At 55.0% G+C, this 17,669-nt stretch overlaps 5 protein-coding genes across 5 annotated transcripts; 3 read left to right on the forward strand and 2 right to left on the reverse strand.

The window, feature by feature from the left end:
• Positions 1-2,645: 2,645 nt before the first annotated feature.
• Positions 2,646-4,472, forward strand: PG994_004174 (MFS sugar transporter; the record flags this gene model as incomplete). The annotated part of the gene is made up of 4 exons (XM_066855583.1): positions 2,646-2,654; positions 2,699-3,149; positions 3,230-3,696; positions 3,741-4,472. The coding sequence occupies 4 exons, from the start codon at positions 2,646-2,648 to the stop codon at positions 4,470-4,472; spliced, it is 1,659 nt and encodes a 552-aa protein (XP_066717750.1).
• A 721-nt stretch (positions 4,473-5,193) lies between these two features.
• On the reverse strand, positions 5,194-7,475 carry PG994_004175 (uncharacterized protein; the record flags this gene model as incomplete). Its single annotated transcript, XM_066855584.1, has 2 exons — positions 5,194-6,063; positions 6,144-7,475. The coding sequence occupies 2 exons, from the start codon at positions 7,473-7,475 to the stop codon at positions 5,194-5,196; spliced, it is 2,202 nt and encodes a 733-aa protein (XP_066717751.1).
• A 4,431-nt stretch (positions 7,476-11,906) lies between these two features.
• PG994_004176 (UPS1 mitochondrial intermembrane space) lies at positions 11,907-12,641 on the forward strand (the record flags this gene model as incomplete). Its single annotated transcript, XM_066855585.1, has 1 exon — positions 11,907-12,641. One exon carries the CDS (start codon positions 11,907-11,909, stop codon positions 12,639-12,641), a length of 735 nt encoding a protein of 244 aa, XP_066717752.1.
• Positions 12,642-14,409: 1,768 nt separating this feature from the next.
• Positions 14,410-15,670, forward strand: PG994_004177 (uncharacterized protein; the record flags this gene model as incomplete). Its single annotated transcript, XM_066855586.1, has 2 exons — positions 14,410-14,646; positions 14,777-15,670. 2 exons carry the CDS (start codon positions 14,410-14,412, stop codon positions 15,668-15,670), a joined length of 1,131 nt encoding a protein of 376 aa, XP_066717753.1.
• Positions 15,671-16,337: 667 nt separating this feature from the next.
• On the reverse strand, positions 16,338-17,524 carry PG994_004178 (uncharacterized protein; the record flags this gene model as incomplete). Its single annotated transcript, XM_066855587.1, has 3 exons — positions 16,338-16,605; positions 16,647-17,290; positions 17,408-17,524. 3 exons carry the CDS (start codon positions 17,522-17,524, stop codon positions 16,338-16,340), a joined length of 1,029 nt encoding a protein of 342 aa, XP_066717754.1.
• Between the last annotated feature and the right edge of the window lie 145 nt (positions 17,525-17,669).

The following is a 17,669-nucleotide window of genomic DNA, read 5'->3' on the forward strand; positions in this document are numbered from 1 at the left end:
AATAGGGCGCGATTCGTCTGCCAGCCTAGTCTTATTCCTTTGGGCGCCGTCCGCCGTTAGCCGTATCGTGACTTTGCATTACTCAAGCCCTGTGGTTCAGCAATTTGGTACGAGATCTAATTGGTTCATGCGGCCTACAGGGCTTGAAAGCTTGTTGCATCTAAGAAGCCAATCGCCGTAATATCCGTAATATCCGGCGTAATATCAGAAGTAGATTAAGCGAAAGATGCTGGCTTGACGCTCTAGGGGCAGGGTTACTTGTGTGGCAAAGGGAAATTGTCTCCGAAAACCGCTAACCTCAGGGCCATCGCAGAGGATTCAGCGTACAATGCCAGATTGACCAACGACGATATTCAGGAAGTAGAAATAATAAGCCTCGTCCCGTAACAAGGCGCCGCTAGAAAACCTTTGTTTTTGGCTCTTCGGTGACATGACGGGAGGCGTGATTGGTGTCTGCTCTGAACTAGGGCTGAGTACAGGTGAGAACAGACGAAGAAGACATGCAGCGGCACCAGAGCTTGGGGGGCCAACTGAACGCTTCAGATCTGAGCATCCCCTGCTCCAGCCAAGATCATCCCTCCAAAAAGAATCGGCAAGAAACGGCAGAACAATAAAGCAATAAGTTGTTGCACATGATATTGCGGCGTTCTAGATGCCACGATAGAATCCGAGCTCAGGCGGATGATCGAATGTTTCTGGGGAGTTCTGGGGAGAGGAACAGTCAATAATTGCCCGTGGTGGTACGCCGGGGATCTGGGGAAGGCAAAAGCTGGGGGCTAGACCTGGAGAAGTTAGTGTCCCTTCCTACAGGGACGGTTAGCGCCAGCCTGGGAAATTTCAGCTAGGAAACTAGAAAAGTCGGGGGCGTGCTTCAGTGGGCCCCCAGCGCTAGAACACGAACAGTTTCGACTTTTTTCTTCTTCTCCGTGCATGGCATGTCCATGCTGTCCTCTCCACTCCACCCTCCACCCTCCATACGTCACCCAACGTCCCAACAACCAACTGAACTGTGCAGAACTGCAGAACTCGGGGTCTCCGCACTCACTTCGGCGCACTCGGTGAATTCCCCAAAATCTCCCCTCAGATTTCCCCAAACTCTTTCCAAATCTGTGGTCGGGCTAAAACCGACATGACCAGCATGGCACCTATCGTCCTATTAATCACACTGACAGACCACCATTCAATGGCAGTCTGCACGATGAACCCAAACCTACCAAAAGCCCGCACAGTGGATTCGATGCAATTTGAATCTTAGATTTCCGCACAGCTGGATGGACTTTATGAATAACTAACTGGCGGTCGGATTGTGCTGGGACGGCAATATGTTACCTAATAGCAACCCATCCTTGAAACTTGGACCTGCCAAGCTGCGACATGGTCGACGCGGTGAAGGAACGCGGCAATCAATCGGAATCGCAAATGGAGATGACATGTCGCCAGATAATCGAAATCATCGCTTGACTATCGAAAGTCCTGCTCAAACCGTCGTCCAAAGAGCCGTCTGCCTGTCTCGGAACGAGTCGTCTGACTTAGTGCCGGGCTCTTTTCGGTCAGAACGTGGGACTCGCTGTGGGCCATCACTTGTAAGGAGCCCCCGCGCCGGCGAGTCAGTACGGCTCAGTCATCAACCACCAACTTACAGGGGGGCCAGTCTGCACTGCACTACGACGACCATCAAGTCCAACCTGGGCAAAATCGCCGCGCGCACTACAAGCTTTTCCTGCAAAACTCTTTTCCGCTTACCCAGAGCAGTTCAAACTTCAAGCCAGTGCCTGGAAAGCTTCCACCTGGGAGCCAAGGCAATCGACACCCTTAGCTAGCCTCGAAAGAAGCCTTTAGCGACGATCAATGCCGACCTTGGCCTTGTTTGATTGATTTAGGGGAGAAACGGCCGCTATGGCAGAACAAGTAAGCAGGTACAAGTGAAGAATGCCAGCCGACCAAGGAGCCGGTGTCGCTGGGAGTGGATCGACGATTTGGCTCGTACAATGCGCCGATACAGTATGTGTCTTGGTCATGGGCGAGATGCGAGTTTGCTTTGGCTGGGGAGGAAAAGTCTGTCCACCCGCAAATCTCACCACGGTAACTATACGACGACGACCCAGTTATGCGTCGACTCTTTGGGCCAAGTTCTAGGCTCTAGGCTCTGGTGCATGGCCGGAGGGTGCCCCAGAAGGCCCCCGGGTCCATCAAAAACTCCAGGAAAAGTGCTGAGGGCAAAAGCTGGAGAGTGGTTGCTTTGTCGGAGGGGATCCGCTGGGGCCCCAGTGGAAATAATCGCTGGTACTTCGGCGTTATTGTCCCCCGGACACAAGTAGACGAGTCCCCACCATGACGGCGTCGCGTCTGGCACACAATCTCGTGACGGTCGTGGTCACTCCTACTTACCACGATGAGCCCTCGAGGCTGCTTTGGGGGAGAGAGCAAATACAGTTCACCAGGATATTAAAAGGGCAAGGCAAGTGCCGCTCGAAGTTCCTGGCGATCTGCACTGCTCTCCAGTTCCCATACGCCTCAAAAGGGTTCCCAAGCCCGCGTTCAGCTTCCCTGGCATCTCTCCCTCTTCCTTCCTCTTTCTCACTATCTCGCGTGTGTTCGGCCGTCTTGATCATACCGTCCGTTCAAACACATCCACACACTCCAACATGGCTGAGGTAACACAAGCCCCCGCCTGGGGGGAAAAGCTCGAACCGACCAGGTCGAGTATCCTCACGAAGGCCTCCCAGCCCTGAATGAGAAAGATGCCCTGGCTGTCGCCCAAGCCGGCGGCGCCGTCGTCGACTCTTTGATCAACGAGATGGAGCAGAAGCTCGCGGCCGAGGGTGGTCTCCGCAACGGCTTCTTCGACCTCCAGTTCAAGGACCCCCGTCACTTCACCTGGGTCATCGTCGCCTTTGCCTCCATGGGAGGTCTCCTTTCCGGTCTCGACCAGTCCCTCATTTCCGGCGCCAACCTGTACCTGCCCAAGGACCTGGGCCTCGACACCCGTCAGAACAGTTTGGTCAACTCGGGTATGCCCCTTGGTGCCGTAGGCGGTGCCTTGCTCTTGGGTCCCTGCAACGAATGGTTCGGCCGTCGCTGGTCCATCATCATCTCCTGTATCCTGTACACGATCGGTGCCGCTGTCGAGGCTGGCTCCATCAACTTCGGTAAGCATACACCTGTCCCACTGTAACGCATCATCTGTGGCTTGAATATGTCGCTAACCCGTGTCCCTTCTTGCCAACAGGTATGATTGTCGCCTCTCGTGTCATCCTCGGTCTGGGTGTTGGTCTCGAAGGTGGTACCGTCCCCGTCTACGTCGCCGAGACCGTCGAGCGCAGAGTGCGAGGTAACCTCGTCTCGCTGTACCAATTCAATATCGCGCTCGGTGAGGTGCTGGGCTATGCCGTCGCCGCCATGTTCCTACACGTGCCCGGCAACTGGCGCTACATCCTCGGCTCTTCTCTCGTCTTCTCCACCATCATGCTCATCGGTATGCTGTACCTGCCCGAGTCGCCCCGTTTCCTCATGCACAAGGGCAAGACGTTCGAGGCCTTCAAGGTCTGGAAGCGCATCCGCGGTGTCGAAAGCGAGGCCTCCCGTGAGGAGTTCTTCGTCATGAAGGTCTCGGTCCTTGACGAGCAGCAAGCCATTGCTGAGGGCTCCACTAACAAGCGCTTCCCCTGGCTCGACTTCTTTACCGTGCCCGCGCCCGTCGCGCTCTCATTTACGCCAACATCATGATCCTGCTCGGCCAGTTGACCGGTGTCAACGCCATCATGTACTACATGTCGGTCCTCATGAGCCAGATCGGCTTCGACGACGAGAAGGCCAACTACATGTCCCTCGTCGGTGGCGGCTCCCTGCTCCTCGGCACCCTGCCCGCCATCTTCTACATGGAGAAGTTCGGTCGCCGCTTCTGGGCCAACATGATGTTGCCCGGTTTCTTCGTCGGTCTCGTCCTGATCGCCATGAGCCACCAGATCCCCATCGAGACTAACCTGAGCGGCTCCACGGCCATGTACATGATCGGTCTCATCCTCTACATGGGCTTCTTCGGCTGCTACGCCTGCCTGACCTGGGTCATCCCCTCGGAGGTGTACCCGACGTACCTGCGCTCCTACGGCATGACGACGTCGGACGCGCTGCTGTTCCTGGCCTCGTTCATCGTCACGTACAACTTCTCGGCCATGCAGCAGGCGATGCGGCCCGAGGGTCTCATGCTCGGCTTCTACGGCGGCATCGCCGTCATCGGCTGGTTCTACCAGATCATCTTCATGCCCGAGACCAAGAACAAGACGCTCGAGGAGATCGACCAGCTGTTCGAGCGGCCCACGCGCGAGGTCGTGGCCGAGAACATGCGCAACACGTCCAAGGGCCTGAGCGACTTCTTCCATGGGCGCTGGTCCAGCATCGGCGTCGCGGCGCCGCACCCGGACGCGGTGCAGGCGGATCTGGAGAAGAAGGAGAAGATGGAGGAGACCATCTAAAGAACCTTTCAGATTTACGTGGGGTATATGTCATCTTCCGTTGGCTTGTCGAGGTGTATGTGTGATATCCCCCTGAGAAGGGGAGGAGAAGAATGCTGTTTACGTGTATATATGAGCTCAGATACCCTGATTCCTTAGGCCTTCGAGCCCTCTTGATGAAACGCTATATATGACAAATAAGAAGTTAAAAGAAATTCAAATTCAAAACAACAATCGCTGCTTGTCTGGTTCATATGCTATGTGACACCTTCCGCCTCTGCATGATACAATCATAGCCTCTGGCTAACGGGTTGGATGGATGCTGGTAATGGTACAACTCGGCACATATTTACATGGGTTTGAGTCTTCACCATGCCGTCTCGAGTACTACGGTGATCCCGCAAACGCCATATGCCTGCGGGACATTTGCATGCACCCTGAGGCGAGAATCACTTGAAGAGCAAATTCAGCGGTTCACGAAAAGTTCAGGGGCTTGTTCCGCAAAACGATGTGACGGAGGGTTTCCAGCTTGGAATAAGTATAGAGTAAGCGAATGAATTCATGCTATGTTCTCTTTTCTTCAGATCATTCAGTGAATGACTTGGTATGTCATGCTTTGATGTAGATCTGAATGATTAACGGGACTTTGATACATACTTATACAATCTAGTATTGAATTCTAAGGTTGCCAGGGCTCTCTATCATGCCATATCCATATCTCCATCTCTATCTCGTGATCACATTATTCTTGCAGCAACGAGTCGACCTCCACATCCCTACGCTTCCCTGTCGCGGGCCATTCGAAGCGGACCTGCATGTTGCGTGCCACGTCCTCCATCTCCCCGGTCTCTAGCAACGGCTTGTTCTCACCAGAAGATGATGACACAACATCGCCGTGCGTGTAATGGTTCCCTTCTTCTCCAACGACGGTCGCGTCGCCGCGCGCCTCGTGCTGGAACCGGTGGCTGTACAGCAGGAACGGCAGGATGCTGTCCTTCCACACTGGCCGATCCCGCCGCTGCATCCAGGACTCCGCCATGGTCCACAGCAGGATGGCCAGCGCGACGGCCGTGATGGCCGCCGGGAAGGCCAGCCACGCCAGGTGCACGACGTTGCACGCCGTCGTTTGGTGCACGGTCCCCTGGACCTGGCCGTAGGGCGGCTCCGACATGGCATCGATGAAGTAGGGCTTGCTGCCGCCAAAGGTCATGCGGTACCGGCTCGAGACGGTCGTGGCGAAGCGGCCGAAGAAGGCCTCAATTTTGGGCGCCGTCGCGTTGGCCGCGAACAGCGCCTCGGCCCAGCTGCCCTGCCCGTCGTCCGAGCCGCCGCCGCCCGCCGCCGCGCTGCTGCAGACGAAGCCGCCGTTGAAGATGTCGCAGGCCTGCGTGAAGGACTTGCGGAGCGCCCCCATCATGCCGACCGCGTGCTTCTTGTCCTGGCGGTAGTAGCACTGCTCCGTGTCCAGGTCGCCGCCGCACTGCTCGGCCGGGACGCGCGGGAGGTCTCTGCCGCCATTGCGGGAGCAGGCCCAGGCGTCGCCGTCTTCGAAGCTACGGCCGGGCTCGTTGGCCAGCGTGTAGACGGTGTCGCCGACCCAGCAGGGGCTCATCTTGGCGACGTAGTCGCGGTCCGGGTACGTGTCGACGTCGCGGGTCTGGAGGGGCCCGTGACCGCCGGCGCGGAACCGACCTGCTCCTCGGCGAGCTTGCCGTCGGCGATCGAGACGTGGTAGGTCCGCGTGCAGGCGTACAGGAGGCAGGTGGACGCGACGACGCTGCGGCGGCGTTCGGCCTGGTCCATGTCCAGGTCGTCCTTCGCGTGGTTGAACGTGAGGAGCGTGACGTTGGCCAGCGCCACGGCCGCGAGGTGGCGCGTGTCCGCATCCAGCTTGTCGCCCATCCAGGTCAGGTTCCCCGTCATGGAGCCGAACTTACTGGGCCGGGGGCCGTTCGCAAAGGGCGCGCCGCCCAGCGTCAGGCTCAGGCCGTTGGGCAGCCGCGCGTCCAGCTGGGTCGGCATCGTCGATTCCTTGAAGCTCACCATGTCGATCACGTCGAGGCACTTGTGGCACAGGGCCATGGTCGAGAACACGGACGAGCCGTTGCGCAGGCCGCCCTCGGGGCTCGGGACGGCCCGGGCCGGGCTCCCGTTGGTGAACGTGCAGTTGCCCGTCGTGCACTCGAAGCGGATCTCGCTGCCCGTCGGGTCCCCCGGCACGGCCGTCAGGCTGGCGTACACCATGGCCGTGATGTCGGACTGCCGGCTGGCCGTGTTGAGCGCGACGTAGTTCGGGCTGCTGACGAAGTGCGTGTACGGCACCGTCGCCCGGCCGCGCACGGTCTGATCGCACGGCTGCGTACCAATGGCCTGCTGCACGAAGGGGCCGATGCCGAGGGAGACGACGGACAGCAGCACCGCGATCAGCGTCGGGACGCTGGCCCGCGCCGCCAGCGGCACCATGTGCAGGGCGCCCAGCATGCTGCGGCTGCCCATGTCGATGTCCTGCAGGTCCTGGAGCGGGCGCGGGCGGTCGGCGTCGCCGAACCACTTCCACTTGGCCTGGGAGATGATGGACGTGATGGGCACGAAGAGCGCGGCGCGCAGGACGGTCGAGAGCAGCGCCAGGAGCGTCGTCAGGTTGATCGGGAACCGCCAGTCGGTCACGACCTTGCCGTCGTACTCGACCAGGAGGACGAACATGGCGACGATGATGCCGATGCTCAGGAGGATCGAAAGGATCTCCCACTGCAATTGCGTGAACACGCGGTACTGGCGTCGCTCAGCGGACGTCGAGGCTTTGGAGCGGTGGCTAGGTTTCTCAAAAGAAGAAGCGTCCTGGCGAGGAGGAGCTCCTGATGCTGACAAAGGGACGTCGTACACTGGAGTATGCGATAGGCTCGACACGGTGCCTTTGGTGCCCGTCACGGTCGCGGAAGAGTATGAAGATACCTGGTCAGAGACCGTGCCTTCATCCAGCCTTCGGGCTGGCAATATCGAGGTGCTCAGTGCATTATATGCCATATTTGGCGGTGGTCAGAAGGCCGTGATGAATGGGAGCCATCTGAATCATGTATAAGGGACTTTTGGCGAAATGGGAAGCGCGGGCGGTCATCAGAAGAAATCAAGGGTCTGAAGACGCTGAAGGAATTATTAAGCAGGGGCGCGAAAAATGAATTACTACTAGTAGTGAGCTCAGACCAACTGGCGAGCTCACTGAATTGGATAAGGTCATAATAGTCAAACGTGTCGATGGATACTGGATATCCGTAATGAGAGCGGAAGAACAACAGCTGGAGTAATTCCCAGGGCCCCCACATCGTGAGTTGTGCCGGACGAATCCGAGGCTGCGATCGAGGGCGCCCCGGCGCCCTATGCCGCATCTGCCAAGTGCCGCCTGCCTCCGTATCCACAAGGCTAACTCAAGACAGCCTTAGACAGAACAGCCGGGAGGGGCTGAAGGCGTAAAAGGGAAAGGGATCTGCTGATGATCCTTGCACCGCCCTGTGTTGTGCATTTGCGTGTCCCCAGTTTGATTGACGATGGTTGGCTCTCAGCCGGTTATCGTAAGAGGCGGTGCAGCTTTCGAGTTGCAGCTTACGTGAGATTAGAGGTCCTTCTGATACATCCAATTTGCTTTTGGATGCGAACTACAACATCGAATTGCCATGGAATGCATTGGCTCACCGGGCAGGTTCCGATCAACCAAGTATCTCGAGTGCAGGTGGTCTAAAGAAGGAAGCAATACGAAAATCCAACCAGCAGCCAACCAATGTTAGCTAGAGTCGTGAAATATGGATGCAAGTGCAACCTGACATTGGGGATCTGCGTCCGTACATTCGAGCCAGCTGCCCAATATACCATGTCACACCGAGTCCCTGGCTTGTCACACGTCGCCTGGGCATCGAATTTCACCTTTTCACCTAATTGCCAGAGGTATTCAAAGATTCGACATGACAGGTCTCCAAGATAACATCCCGCGAGCTATATTGATCAGATGAGAGTTATCTCACGAGTTCAGATTTTAATTTATTTAACACGAGATCAGCGTGAGGATTCAGCAAATTCGTCTATTATAGCTGAATATATAAAGTATGTATATCGACTGCCAGATATGTTGATTAGCTACTCGGCTATAGGGTGAAAGTGATGAATACCTCAGTTACACGGCTAGGCAACTAGGAAGACAGGCCCCCCGAGGAGATGGCCAGCTTCTTCAAGTCTGTGTAGGCCGTTCAACTCATCGCAGGTATCGGGTTTCCTTTGCAAATCCCACTCATTGCGGAGGGAAGGCGCGCCTTCCCGGATACACCAGGAGAGACACCACTTCCTTCACAACAACGCATTTCCGCCGTGACCTCGACGTCATCCCGAAGGGGCACGCAGCCACACCGGGGGCCTTTCAAACATGTTACCCTAGTTTAAAAGGCCAAATAACGTCCAAGTCTTCCAAGTGCAAAGGATTACCCCGTATTTGAAGGATCGCTAACAGATTTCGCTGATATGAGAATAGAAGGGGGGTACTAGGATGTATGATGTGTGAGCGGCCAGTTGGAAGGCATCTTTTTATATGTCTCTTTTTTTTCCCGAAAAAAAATATTTCAATAAGAGTTTGCGGCGCTGTAGCAAAGTTGGGGAGCTCGTCGGCACTCCAGCAGAGATGGCACCGTGGCTCAGTGGCGGTAAAGACAGCAAATTTGACCAATTGACTTCGCGAGTTTTGGTAGGCTCCGAACAACTTGGGTGAAATATATCCAATCTTCTGAATCTGGCAATGCATTGTGGAACACCAGAAGTCAAATACATCTTTCAGATGGGACTTCTCAGGGCTGCACGCCGATAGCCAGACTCGGACTGTCGCCTTTCCTTTGCCAGGTACATTGAAACTGGCATCTGGAAATTGCATCAACTAAGTTTTGCTTCCAAAGAGTTAACCCGGGTTATACGTTAGGTGATGATGATGATTGGAATAGTTCGTTTATTCAAGACGGGTGGGATGGCCCCACTTACTTTTTCGTGAAGAACAGGTCTCTTCCGCAAAAATCATGATTTATGTAAGTACGGTATGGAAGCTCAGAGGTTACACTTTATGTAATAGACTCGGTTAAAAAGTATGATAATTACTTAGCCTAGTAGAAACGGGATACACACCAACCAGAAGAATGGAGATTGGATTCAAAAAGGGGTTTGGCTGATTAGCCACGAGAAAATACAATTCAAGTCAGGGTAGTTGGTGCGGCTAATAGAAACCAGTTTGCCGCGAGTTTGATAGCAACTTAGCTAGACGGGAGAAAAAAGGGGACGGGGCCTGGCATTAGGTATCGCGGATCAACGGTATCCTTAGTAATTAGCTGTCAAAACGTTGAGAACCGACCGGAATATATTCGGTCCTATCACGTCGGAAACCTAGACGTCTTTGTCGATAAGTCTGTATTATGTGTTACCTACAATCTTGAGTTCTTACTGTTTATGGGATAATAAGTGCTACTCATCATTGGTCATCGACTTCGGTAATGTCATCGGTGAAGATATTGCCGGGGTTTATGTTGTGAGGGCTTCCAGGGTGAGCAGGCAATCTGGGCAGGACTAAATATCAAGCACGACCGGGAAAGTGCACTTGGTTGAGACGTATGGCAGATTCCGCTTGATTGTGGAGCAGGTACAGAATATTTCCATTCCCAGTCTTCCTCTGATGGAGTGGAGCGGGTGACCATGTCGAGAATACGATGCAAGTCACGGGCAGGTGGCAGGTTGCATGTCCCAAGAAACTGACCTCGAGCCGGTCTTGAGGGTGGATTGGGCAAGTGGCTGGCTGTGCCACTCGGAGGTATCCAAGTTGTGCAGATATGCAGGTAGGCATTCCGGTTCATGACTAATAACAACATCCACTGCACATACGACACAGCAATGGGGGTTGAAGTAAGCTTAACTCCCGCAAAGCTAATCTGCAAGAAGTGGGGAAGAGGGCCTGGTTGCTCTTAGAGTCAGGCAGTCGTCGTTCGCATTGCTGGCAAAAGGCATCAATCTGGATCTGGGAATCACCGAGCTCGAAAACAACGTGGTTATACGACACTCGTCGCGGTCAGGGCAATGGGCAGACATGGCTCGATTCCAGCATGCGATACGCTGACCGACATGTAACACCAAAAGGTGACAAGTGACAACCTGCGCAGCGATGCGTCGCTTGGCTCAGTGGCAATCACATTCAATCGATCAATCACAGGATATATTACTGACAGACAACAGAATCGGTGTGCAACCTGCTGGCCACCAACATCAATAGGGGCTCCTGATTCATCGGACCGATGGAGTCCAGATCCACCCCGTTGAGATCTCGCAGAGATGATCGTAAGATTCTGGTCTGATGCGGCGATTCGTGCGTGGATTTGCTGCAGCGTCGTTACCCATCCAGCATACAAAACCAAGCGGCATGTGAAACAAGATCGAAAGACTTCGAGAATCGACGGTCAGCGAGGTTGGTGAAATTGGATCTCCCGTTTGAATGTGTATTTTCTCGTAAAGACTCTGTTTGGCAATTGATTGATGTTGTCTCCAAGATGGCATCATAGGCGGCAGTTGGTCAATTGAGCCGCACGAAACCCCTTCCGGACAAAATCTGGGGAAATTGCCACCAGCCCAGGGATCGAGCTTGGGCTTTGTTTTCTGCAATGCAGGATGAACGTTTGGCTGACTGGATCAAGGGGGGGATGGCACAGGCTTGATTGAGACCTGCAGGCGCAGCAGCCAAAAAGGCAGAGAGACCCCGCATCGCGTGACAAGATGACGTCTCGAGCCAATTGGACTGCTTCGATAGAGCTTACTGCGGGGGCTGAGCACAGCTCCAGCCAATCGGGGAGACTGGATTAACTGGTCGAAAATTGCCTGAGCGGAGCTATCGGTCTCCGAGCGAGAGTGCAGTGCGTGTGTGGCAGCATTGGCGCTTGCTTTGCTCACCACCTAACCATTTCGCCTAGGCCCAACTTTCTCTCCCAAGGGGGACGTTGTTCGACATCATTCGAGTTTTGCGTCCGAAGCAGTTGCAGTGGTTTGGAAGGAAAGTGGTGACACTCGCCCGCATACCAGATCATATTTCCATCTAATAATCCAGCTCATTAACCTAGCTACCTTGAGTTTCCCCGCTCTCTTCCCTCCTTTGCTTGTCACTACTATATCTCCCTCTCCATTTTCAATCATCGTCGTCTGTCATGTCAAGGCAAATTTTGACTGCCTTTGACTGCGACTGACGATCCAGCCTCACTCAAACCACGCATCCACCAGACCACCAGCCAAACCCCGACCCGACTCGACCAAATCAGTCTGCAGAGAATAAGAAGGGCGTGTTGATCACACAATTCCAACCAACTCGAAAGCCATTGAGATCAATTCAACTAGTTGCATCCGACATTGAGCTATCACGAACCGACTTGGATCAGTGCCTCCCATCAAACCGCCACCATGGTTCTCACGCACACGACCAACCACAGCTACACCCACCCGTTCCCGACCGTCACCCTCGCCTTCTTCCTTCGATACTACTCCCCTCAACTCAACCCCTTCTCCGCCCATGTGCTCTCCACCGACACCATCGAGTCCCATGTCGATCCCGAGACTGGCCGGCTGTACACCACCCGCATCCACCTGAAGAAGTCGCGCATGCCCTCCGCCATCATCAAGCTGCTGCCGACTAGCGTGACGGGTGGTGCCGGCGAGAAGTCGAGCTATGTCTTGGAGAACAGCATTGTCGACATCAAGGAGGGCTGGATGAAGACCGAGAGCCGCAACTTGAACTTCACCGGTGTGCTGAGTGTCACCGAGGCCCAACACTACTCGGCCACACCGCCCGAGCAGGCCGACAACTCGGCTCTCTCGCCTGCCGTTCCCCGTTTCATGTCTCCCAACACCTGGGTCTCCACCACTTTCTCGTACCGGTCCACCCTAGGCAGTCGCAAGGCGGACAAGGCTGTGGCCAGCGAGGACAACTCCCGAGGCCGATTCGGTTGGATCTCGGGCTGGGGTGCCAAGCGCATCCAGAGCAGCATCGAGTCTATTGCCTCGAACAAGACGGATGACCAGATCATCAAGTCCAGGGACGGCATGAAGATGGTTCTCGAGCGCCTACGCTCCAATGGGGTTGTGGCGGTGCTCCGAGAACTCAACCGGCGCGAAGGCAAGAGTGTCTTTGAGGCTTAAGGCCCGCACGACGAAGGGGCCCTTTGTTGTACGAACAAATGTCTTATTATCGCTTCGAATCTTTTCTCAGCATGGCGTTGGCGGGTGTATAGCGAGCCTTCGGGCTACGAAGTCCAGCTTTTGACGACGGGCAAGGCAGCCCAAAACGAAAACCAGGATATCTGGAAAATTGTGACACAAGGCCGGGTCGGTGCCCTATTTAGGGGACGTTTGGAGGCCGAAAGCCAATCCTTCATTCAAGTCTCCACTCATGTACAATTGTATAGCACCTACCTACCTATCCATTTGGCAGGCAAACCGGGTCTGCGGACACGAATTATTGACTTATATGACCTTTCCCTCCTTTGCTCCTAGCTCCCTTGTGAGAATATGTCATATCTTGGAAGCATCGTGGTAGTGCCCTGTCTGAGGAGACAACCAATTGCTCATATGATGATTGATGGATGTGAGGCCGATCTTGTGTAAGATCCAAGCATATGATAGTAGCTCGGTTGATGTCTGCACAGTCTCTCCTCCTTATCCTCAGTTCATGAAAGTCCAACCTTCCGCCAACTACAGGGGAGCACCAGTGATGAGTGCTACAGCATTTTCATCATAAAGTACTGAAAGGCTGGGGCTTGCAAGGCTCGCCAGTCAGTCTGGTTGATTCACGCAGATCGACCAGGACCTGGATTTGTTACAACGCGATGCCAGTGCGGCCAGTTTAGGGGAGGTGCAAGCATTCGTACCGCCAGTAAAGGGGCAACAGGTAGCATCACTGTCTGGGTCAAGGAACAGAGCCAAATGCAGGAGGAGTACTGTATTAGATGGTGGTGGGGGCCTTCCTCAGTGGCATGAGTTTCAGTACAATGTTATTCATGATTTAGTAATGTAGCCATAGAGGGCGCCCAAGGCTCCAAGATATTTGCATAATGATTGTCCGCTGGTCATATGTTACCATACCCCTAAGTGGGAGCAAGATCGTCAACGTGGGCCAGGAGTTCAAGTAGATGATGCTTTGATTGTGGCCTGCAAGGCGGATTAGGTCCTTCGCCATGGAGGATGACACCCCAAAGTACCACATAGCTGGGCCAGATGACGGCCCAGCCAGGTAGACAATAGGGACCTTGGCTAGAAACAGTGACCCGAAGGTGAAGCATACGTGTGATTGTCCCTGCACCCCCACCCCTCCAACGCGCCCTCCCAGCAGTTAGTTGGCTTGACAACAATGCCTCCCAATTCCCGCCAAACCTGCAGACCACACACAGCTGCTGCCTTAACCTTATAATTCCTAATAACATCTGAATTTCCTATCAGACGTTCCTCGCAATGAAGCTTCGGAAGAGTGGGTAAAAGTAGTCGTCAGGAAGTAGTTATCTACGATCAAATTCCGGGAGGCATGGATTTCGAGTTCGCCTTAAGCCGCCCTCTTCTTTTGCATTTTTTCGCAACCATTCTTTTTTACTTGAAGTCATTCTCCTCCTTCAAGTAAATTTTATATATGACTTTGTTTTATTAATCTTGCTTCCTGTCTTTTTTTATCTGCATGTCTTTTATAACCTGTTTTATGTGTTCCGTTAGATGCTTATGGAATATCACCCATCTTATCCGCTCGATTCTAAAGCATATTTTCATCGTAACCCACGCCGTTGCCAAAGCTTGACTCCCAGTATTTACAGTTGGTACAGGCGGTATAGAATGAACAATAAATGACTCTTATTCCCTAAGCAAAAAAACTGTATATGTTTTTCCTCCTTCCACTTCTTCGTCTGATGCATCTGAGCATACAATGTTCCGCCAGCCCCTATTACCTTTTGCCAACCTGCAGAACATCATCACAGGCCAATACCGCATGGCGGCATCAACACCTAACAGTGGCGGAGATGCCTCCTTCCGGAACTTCATGCTCCTGCCGGGCGAGCTCCGCAACGAAATCTGGCGCCTGTCGCTCCCCCGCGACCGCGTCCTCCTGCTCAGCATGTTCGCCTACCACGCCGAGCCGCTCGCGCCCCCCGTCATCGCCTGGGTCTGCCGCGAATCCCGCGCCTTCGCCCTCGGGCACGGCCGGCCCTACACCCTCTTCGACGCCTCCTCCTCCTCCACCCCCCTCCTCCCACAAATCCCACCGCCGCAAAGGCCAACAACACAACGTCAAGGTCGTCACCTGGTTCGCCCCCGCGCACGACCGCGTCCTGCTCGCCGTCGAGGGCTACCGCCGATTCCGCTGGCCGTGGCAGCACCTCGGCCCCCTCGCGCTCGACGCGCAGCACATCCTGCTGCAGACCGCGGCCTTCTTCCCCGGCGCCCCCAGTGCCGCCGCGGCGCCGGAGCTGATGGAGCGGCTGGTGCGCAGCGGGCTCGAGGTGTTCCCGAACGCGCGCAGCGTCGGCGCGGTGCGCGCGTGCTTCGTGGTCCGCGAGAGGAGGGGGGAGAGGGAGGGGGAGGGGAAGGGGAAGGGCCGGAACGGCCTGTATTGGCATTATAGGCCGCTCGACCATACCGAGGCGCGGGGTTTCAAGCCGCGGGTCCGCGTCCTCTCGGATCCGACGTACATCGGCGCGCTGGAAGCGGCGCATGCGCAGCTCACGGCGCCGTGCAGCTGTCAGTTTGAGGAGGGTGGTGAGGAGGAAGCAGGTACGGACGACGGTGGCAGCGGCGAGAGGCGTCTTCTGCAACGCCAACCGACCCAGCAGTCTCATCATCATCACCATGATCTTCATGACCATGGCCTGTCGGGTTTATGGTCACCACCGGCGAGCCCCAATGAGGGATCTTCCGAATTGTGGCCAGTGCTGAAGTGTTGGTTCGGCGCACAGAAGTTCTGGTCACCCACGGCGGGCTCCGAGCCCCAGCTGGGGGAGGAGGAGGCGGCGGCGCCGGCGACGTGGGCTTCCGAGCTTCGCACCTGGATTGCCTCGATCGGGCGCCAGGCGCCCCACGTCTACCTGGCCGAGATGAAGGTCTACAACGACGGCGTCTTCGGGGCCTCGTCCATACCGAGCTGCGTGGCCAGAGGGGGGGAGCGGGTGCGGCCGGTTTCTGGGGGATGAGTTGGTCGACAAACTCTGGAAACTAAATTGAACACCACTTTTTCTCGACAGCACAACACAAGAGGATAGGGCACCAGACGGCCAGTGTTGATAGTATGGGATTGGCACATCACACATGTTATACGCAAAGAAGGGTTGAGATTGTTACTTGGAAAGAAAGCACTAGGACTAATGACATCAAGCCCGAGTGGTAGCTAGCTACTCAGCAGCGTTAATCTGGGTTTGCCCGCAATATCGTCTAGCTGGCTGCTTGGTAATAATTACTGTAACCAGCAGTACTTAAGAAAAGTCCTGTTAGCCATGTAGTCGGTAATTTAAGGCGGTAATACAGTTACGAATATAAGTAACTTAAGTTTATAACCTTTTGCTCGAGTAACGTTTAATTAATAAAAATAAATAAGTCGGCGAAAATTTAATATTTTCGTAAGTTAACCTTAAAAAGTAATATATAAGTAAAAAAACTATAACTTTTTATAAAAATAATACGTAATTACTTTATTTCGTTTTCTTTTATTTAAAGTATAGTATTTTAAGCTTTTTATAATATTAACGCTACCTTATTAAATAACCTAAAGGCCTCTGTCACTCAGCAAATTACAGCGTGGAATTAGACCAGGCACCTTAGAAAACCCCGAGCACGCTGAGCAGATATCCATCTTAGACGCCTCTATAGTTCAAAGTCCTCGAACGGAATCTGCTCCAGTCGTTCGTTGTTCCGGAAGAGGGAGTGGTCATACCCGTAAGCGATGCCGGTGCCCGCTTCCTCCAGATCGAGGTACCCCGGCGCATACCGCTCGATGTAGTCCAGCCAGACGTCGGGCGCGCCGCCGACGGAGTAGCGGTTAAACGACTCCAGGAGCTCCAGGATCCCCATCTCCTCCATGTTGCGCCGGTCCTCCTCATGCGTGCGGCCCCTTTCGTACAGGGCCTCGGCCCTGGGCAACTCGTATGCTGCATGGGCCACGCCAGGCCGAACGCCCAGGTGCGGCCACTGAAGCCGACCTGCCCGTTGTTCTCGAGACTGCAGAGCAGCATGGGCCCCGTATCGAGGGCCTCGCGGTCGGCGAAGAGGATGGGATCGCGCACTTGGAAGACGACCGTGCCGCGGCTGGTCATGGCCATCCCAAAGAAGTCGGCGCCCTCCAGATACGCCCACCGCAGGAACTCGTGCGGCTCCACCGGACTCCCCCCTTCCGCGGTATTAGTGCAGTTGGGAATGGCGACGCCCACGCCGTCGTCGTCGAGTTCGCCGAACGTGGTCGTGTCGTCCCCATCGAGCCGGAAGCACAGGATGCGCTGCTTGGCCCACAGGGCCATGTCGCGGGGGCTCAGCTCGGGGCCCGCCGCCGCGTTGCACACGACAAATTTGTGCTCGGCGCCCTTGGTGTGTCGGTAGAGGTGAGAGAAGCCGTTCTTCCCGAGGTCGGGACCGTCTAGCTTCTCGTGCGGGTACCACCACCACCGCCTCAGCTCATGGACGGGCGCGCGGGACTGGTAGCCGTCGCGCTCGGCTTGGGCCATGCTCGCCCACCGGCTGACCAGGCGTCGGCGCTGCGTGACCTCGAAACTCTCATCGAGTTCCTCGGGGTGCTCATGGTCGGCGCGGCCTACTGCATTTTCCTGCGTATTTGTCGCTAGTCAGCTGCGAGGGTCTTACAGCTTGACCTATGCAGTTTCCAAGCAGGGAAGGCTCTGGGAGAAACGCAGGAGGGAAAAGGGTTGCCCCTTAGGTCGTACCTCGAGAAATAGCTGCCATCCCTTAATCTCTTCCTTGATGTTCTCCTTGATTGGCTCCGGGTGAGATCGAATATGATCCGGGATGCCACCAGGCCAGCATTTGCCAGGATCGGTCATAGGCTCTTGAGACGAAGGGCAAATTCCAGGTTTACAGAGGAGTAGCAACCCTTGAAAAGATTCTAGTGAAATGCAGAAGCGAGGCACCTATTGTGGGATGTCGTTGAATAATACTTGCTTGGTTGGATGAAAGCGTACAGAGAAT

This window comes from Apiospora phragmitis (assembly GCF_038363925.1).
Source record: "Apiospora phragmitis strain CBS 135458 chromosome Unknown utg000005l:1.0-4161743.0:1.0-4166827.0, whole genome shotgun sequence".
Taxonomy (NCBI): domain Eukaryota; kingdom Fungi; phylum Ascomycota; class Sordariomycetes; order Amphisphaeriales; family Apiosporaceae; genus Apiospora; species Apiospora phragmitis.